Genomic DNA, 6,245 nt, shown 5'->3' with positions numbered 1-6,245 from the left:
CCCCCCCCCCCCCCCCCCCCCCCCCCCCCCCCCCCCCCGCCCCGGCAGAGGCGGGTTCCTTACCCTGGATTCACAGGTTCTGACTGCAGGGGGACTCTTCGGGTCTTGCCAAGGGAGGCCAAAGGGGAGCTCATAGTTCTACTTCTAGACTCTAGCTGTCAGGGACTCCCTGAGAAGAAAGAAGGAAGTCAGACCTTGCGGGCTGAGAGGGGGCCCAGGGCTTCAGGACCAGAAAAACATCCTCTTCCCTGGTTTCTTTTCCTAGGAAGGAGCACTGTCCAGGGAGCAGCACCCCTCAATTCTTCCCACCGCCCCTGTAGAGGTTTCTGGAGGCAGCTTGGCCTCAGGATCCCTGTGCCTGATGTCGGCCTGATCCTCTGGATATCCTGCTCTCTGCTCTGATCCTGGAGGCCCCTGGCCTGGCTGGGCAAGGGCGATGGGTGTGTGTGTGGGGGGGTAACAGAGGTGGGCCAGGAGCCCAGCACTTTCCCAACTTAGAGCCAGGACACAAGACTACCTAGAAGGTCTGGGGCTTTTATCCATCCTTCACGGAGCTGGTTGACACAAAGCTCAAGTGTCCCGTCCCCTCCTACAAGAACCCAGCTGTCACTCAGACTCTCAGAGCCACAGAGGGGCAACCAAGGGAAGGATGCGACCAAGGCACAGTCCGTGCGGAAGGGAGGTCAAGAGCCCAGGCTCTGCATAGGCTCTGCCGTCCACCAGGCTAACCCGTGCCTGCGTTTCCTTTGATATAAAGTAGGGATGGTGATAGTACCAGACAGGTAGGGTTATCAAGGGGATGCAGAAATGACATTCATAAAGCACGTAGCCCAGTGCCACGCTAAAAGGAAGCACTTAAAAATGTGAACTGTGTGGTTAAGCGACTGCCTTCGGCTCAGGTCATGATCCTGGAGTCCCTGGATCGAGTCCCGCATCGGGCTCCCTGCTCGGCAGGGAGTCTGCTTCTCCCTCTGACCCTAACCCTTCTCATGTGCTCTCTCTCATTCTCTCTCAAATAAATAAATAAAATCTTAAAAAAATAAAAATGTGAACTGTGTGGGACATGTGGGTGGCTCGGTCAGTTGGGCATCTGCCTTCAGCTTGGGTCATGATCCCAGGGTCCTGGGATCAAGTCCCGCATCGGGCTCCCTGCTCAGTGGGGAGTCTGCTTCTCCCTCTGCCTGCCACTCCCCATGCTTGTGCTCTCTCTCTCTCTGACAAATAAATAAATAAATAAAATCTTAAAAAAAAAAACAAGTGAATTGTGGGGGCACCTGGCTGGCTCAATCCGGTGGAGCCTGCAACTCTTGATCTCAGGGTTGTGAGTGTGAGCCCCACGTTGGGTGTAGAGATTACTTAAAAATAAAAAATATATATTAAATAAAATCTTAAAAAAAATTTTTTTTAATGTGGCTGTTGTGGCTTTTGTTACTATACACCGAGGACACTCATACATGTTCGTTCCCTTCCTTCTCTCTTCCTTCTGGAAAGATGAATGTACATCAGGGATGGAATGAAAGGCCACTACTCTATTCAGTGAATTAAGTATATTATGTGGCTAATATCTAGAAACCTAGAACCAAAAGACCGCCATCAGGGCCTGAATCAAGTCTTTTGAGGACAAATCCAAGGCAGCTGCCCTTTGAAAATGTACAGCATGGCCTCCCCCTGCCGCTGAAGCTTCCCAGCAAGGGGAGCCGTGCCACCTGGAAGCAGCTTCTCTGTCTTCATTCAGAGTTTGGGACTCATGCCCCAGGCCTCGCGTTTCCTCACCCCCACCACGAGCCTTCCCGATCTGCCCCTAGTCTGTCCCCGTCCCTGCTGTCTTGTCCAGGCATCCTCATGGTTTGTGTGGCCAAGTGTGAGAGCCCCTCCTGGTTCCCTGCGCCAGTCTCCAGCCAGAGGGATCTTCGGAAACCTAAAGCTAACAGGTCACTTCCTAGCTAAAAGCTCCCAATGGCTCCTTCTCGCCCAGAGAAAAGAAATTCAAATTTCCGTAACAGAGATGATCAGGTCCCTGCCTGTGTCTCCTGACCTCACTCCCCCATCTCCCCCAACCCCACCTTGAGCCAGATCAGCCTCAAATGCACAGGCCTTGGCACACGCAGCTCCCCTGGCCTGGAACCCCTTCCTGGAATGGCGTCCCCACTCCGACCCGCACCCTTCCTTTGGTTGGTCTAACTCCTCTTTTTTTTGTTTTTGTCTGTTCTTTAGTTATATTTTAAGTTTTTATTTTTAAATTATTATAGATTCGCAGGAAATTAGGAAAATAGTACAGAGAGGATTTGTGTGCCCTTCACCCAGTTGCTCCCAACAGTGACACTACATGTGTGCATCCTTTTATGCTTTGTCACCCACATGGACATTCCAGGTAACCGCAGTCAAGGTAAAGAACTACTCCATCACCACAGAGATTCCCTCACCCTGAGGATCGCCCTCATGCCAACCCTTTCTGGTCACACCCGTACCATCCCCCACCCCTGGCAACCACTACTGTTTTCTTACTTCAAGAATGTTACATAAATGGAGACATACAGTATTGACCTTTTAAAAAAAAAACAGCTTTATTGAGATCTAATTCACATACTTAACCCTTTTAAAGAGTACAATTCAGTGGTTTTGAGTATATTCAGAGTTGTGAAACCATCACCACAATCAATCTCCAAATTCTTATCACCATAACGACCCCTCAGAAGAAACTAGTTTAAAAAAGACAGAAGTTAACAAGTATTGGTGAGGAGGTGGGGAAATTGGAACCTTAGCTGGAATGGAAAATGGCGCCGGAGCTGTGGAAAACCATCTGGCAGTTCCTCAAAAGGTTACCTTATGGCTCAGCGATTCTGCTCCTGGGTATCTACCCAGGAGAAATGAAAACTTACGTCCACACAAAAACTCGTCTACATGTTCACGGCAGCATTATTCATAAGATGAAATAACCCAAATGTCCATCAGCCAACGGACAGATAAAGAAGTCTGGTATATCCTTACTGTGGAGTCTTATACGGCAATAAAAAGAAATGGAAGTCAGGTCACCACATGAATGGACCTCGAAAATATTATGCTAAGGGAAAGTCACAAAACACCACATATTGTTATGACCCCATTGATATAAAATGTCAGAATGGACAAATCTAGAGACAGAAAATAGATTAGTGGTTGCCTAGGGCTGGAAGCTGTTGGGGGGTAAATGGGGGTAGTTGCTAAAGGGTACAGTTTCTTTTCTTTTTTTTTTTTTTTAAAGATTTTATTTATTTTGACAGAGAGAGACACAGCGAGAGAGGGAACACAGCAGGGGGAGTGGGAGAGGGAGAAGCAGGCTTCCCGCGGAGCTGGGAGCCCGATGCGGGGCTTGATCCCAGGACCCCGGGATCATGACCTGAGCCGAAGGCAGACGCTTAACGACTGAGCCACCCAGGCGCCCCAAGGGTACAGTTTCTTTTTAGACAGATGAAAATGTCTAAATTGATTGTGGTGATGGTTGCACAACTTCCATGAATATCCTAAAAACTGTTGAAATTTATATTTCAAAGGGGTGAAGTGAATAGTATGGGAATTCTATCTCAACAAAGCTATCACAGAAAAAAAAGGGACCTGGTCCCCAAACCAAATCCAACATCTTCCCTCAAGTTAAGTTCCTCCCACTTCCCCCTTCTTTAGGGGACCCCATCATCCAACCACAAAATTTTCCTCTCCTTCCTCCTCTCTTAACCCCATCCATCGCCAGACTTTGCAGATTAAACTCCGCAGTGTCTCCCATACAGTTCCTTCCTTCCATACCCACTTTGGTCATCCTCGTGGGGCTCTCCCTGCCCTTCCTTGGGGCTGTCACGATGGCCGCCAAGTGACTTCCCGGTTTCCTGTCTCACTTCAGGCCAATCCAACACACTGTCTCCAGATGAACTTTCCCATGGATGATAAGAGACCCCTGGGGGTGATGGCTGCATCTCCCTATCAGTCTGGGGACTCCTGAGCGCGGGACTGTGTCTCCTCCCTCAGACCCGGGGAGGGGGGGAAGGGGGGCGCTGAGGATAGAGCCACGTCAACTCCCCTCACATGGGGGCTTCCAGGGGCCAACTGTTGACTTCCCCCTCAGGCTGGAGGCTCATAAAGGTTAGACTGTCTTCCCTTCAGGCCGGGGCTTTGAGAGGAAAGCTGTGTCCCATGCCCCTACATCTTTAGGACCCAAGTCAGGGCTGTGCTTGACTGATTCATCCTCCGGCACACCTACTTGGTCTATTCGCACAACCCACGCCAGGCCCCAGTGCTCTCCAGCGCCGACAAGGCCCGGCCGGCTGCACGCCTTCAAGCCCTCACTCTCCAGCTGGAAGCGCTCACGACGCGACTTCAGTCACGACCTAACCCCTCCCTGGGGGCCGCGTCGCCTCCTCCGGCCTCCTCGCGTAGCCACGGTAGGCGGGGGCCCGAAGCCGCTCCCAGGACGCGGAAGCCTGCTGGGCCACCCGGCCGCGGGGCTCGCGGGGCCCGCGGGGCCCCGGGCTCTCGGGGCGAGGGCCCCAGCCTGCGTGCGGGACTCCGGGGCCGCAAAGGTTTGATCCGGGACTCACCACGCACGCCACGGAGCCGTCCCGCGACGCCGCCATCTTGTTGTCACGCGGTTTCCCAGGCGACCAGGACCCGTGCGCTTCTCATTGGCTAATTCAAGGGGGTCCCAGCAGGGAACCACCGCCTGTGCTCGAATTCTATTGGCCCACGAATCTAAACTCTTCGCGGGACTGCAAATCCCAGAATCCACCGCAGTGAACGCCTTCGGAGTCTAGAAAAATGAGGGTTCGTTTATACCCCCCCAACCTCCACCCCGAGAAAAGAAAGAACCTGGAGTTAGATTCATGAAGCCTCTGAAATCTTAATGTGCAATCCGACAGTGCAACCGTTTTTGCTAAATTGATTTGGGGGGAGATTATACCTCTGAGTCTCTTGTTTCCCTATCTGATCAGTCCAGTACATCTCGGTGGCTTTTTTTGAATATGAATTGAAATGATGCAAGCACTTAATAAGTTTCCTAAATCCGAATTTCTCTGCTCACTTCTTGACCAGATGGCGCCCTACAGGGATGCTCAAATCCTAATTCCTTTGTGTAAAATCTCGGGTGAGACTCCTTCTGCCTTTTTTTTTTTTTTTTTTAAGATTTTATTTGACAGAGAGACACAGCGAGAAAGGAAACACAAGCAGAGGGAGTGGGAGAGAGAGAAGCAGGCTTCCCGCTGAGCAGGGACCGCGAAGTGGCGCTCGATCCCAGGACTCTGGGATCATAACCTGAGCCCAAGGCAAAGGCTTAACGACTGAGCCACCCAGGTGCCCCTCACTTTGCCTTTTGATAAGACATTGTCTTTGAGTGAGATATTTCCCCTCCCCAGCCTCATCTAAAAAAGTAAGATGTTAGGTTAGATCAACTAGAGGCAGTTTAATTAAGAGTATGGACTTTGGCCTCAGGAGTCCTGGTGCCTGACTTGTGTGTCCTTGAGCAAGCAAACCTTAGTTTCTTCATCCATACAATGGGGATAATACCCACCCTGCAGGGTTGCCCTGAGGATTAAATGAAATAATTATTCACAGTACCTAGCAAACACCCAGACAGAGTAAGTTTTCGAAAACATTTCCTGCTTTTAACTATCTTTATCATTATCTCTCAACTTTTCAGCAGTGATGATCTAAAAATAGATGACTTCTCTCAGGCACCAACTTCCTTACACCTGGGCTCAACCACCAAAACTCTTGCATATCTCAGACTGCACTTTGTAATATTTTCCATTTGACTTTCTAATCTACTGCCGTCAGGGGAGGGCCAGCTCCTTGAGGCATTCCTTACACACCAATTGGAAGCTGAAGGGAGCTACGAATTAATGAGTGCCTTCCAAGTGCCAGATGCCAGCATTATGAGGTTTACAGATGAGAAAACAAGCTCAGAGAGGTGAAGAGATTTGCTAAGGACTATGCAGGTAATCAGTAAAAGTGGATTCAACCCCGGAACTCTGCCTCCAGAATCTGTGCTCTTTCTAGAAGTTCCCACTTTGGTGAAACAGGCAAGCAAAGATAGGCCAAGGGAGGGGTTCAGGTGGAAAGTGTGACTGGAAGTGAGAGGTGGGAGAGCCCTCTTGCCACTGAGCTTCTCCCAGAAATTTCTCTGAGGCTTGAGATATATGAGTTGAGAAACCTTTAGGTTATGCGGGGCCAAGTGTTTTTGGGGGGTTGAAGCCATGGTCAGCAACTTTATATTGTCACCTTGT

General features: G+C 50.3%; 1 protein-coding gene across 4 annotated transcripts in view; it reads right to left on the bottom strand.

The window, feature by feature from the left end:
- The window catches only part of UBXN11 (UBX domain protein 11), a 21,759-nt gene extending 17,116 nt beyond the window's left edge, over positions 1–4,643 (bottom strand). For 3 of the 4 annotated variants that reach the window (XM_032390684.1, XM_032390694.1, XM_032390687.1), the window contains exons 1-2: positions 4,566–4,643; positions 64–169 (exon numbers count right to left, since the gene is read on the bottom strand). In XM_032390684.1, coding sequence (XP_032246575.1) covers positions 64–134 — 71 coding nt within the window. In that variant the 5' untranslated portion in view covers positions 135–169; positions 4,566–4,643. Of the gene's footprint in view, positions 1–63; positions 170–4,228; positions 4,423–4,565 lie in introns of those variants that run through there. The other variant, XM_032390685.1, reaches the window with a different exon arrangement.
- Positions 4,644–6,245: the final 1,602 nt, after the last annotated feature.

Source organism: Phoca vitulina, unplaced genomic scaffold (genome assembly GCF_004348235.1).
Source record: "Phoca vitulina isolate PV1807 unplaced genomic scaffold, GSC_HSeal_1.0 scaffold2, whole genome shotgun sequence".
Lineage (NCBI taxonomy): Eukaryota > Metazoa > Chordata > Mammalia > Carnivora > Phocidae > Phoca > Phoca vitulina.
Note: the sequence above shows the minus strand (reverse complement) of the source record. Positions and strands in the feature narration are given on the sequence as shown.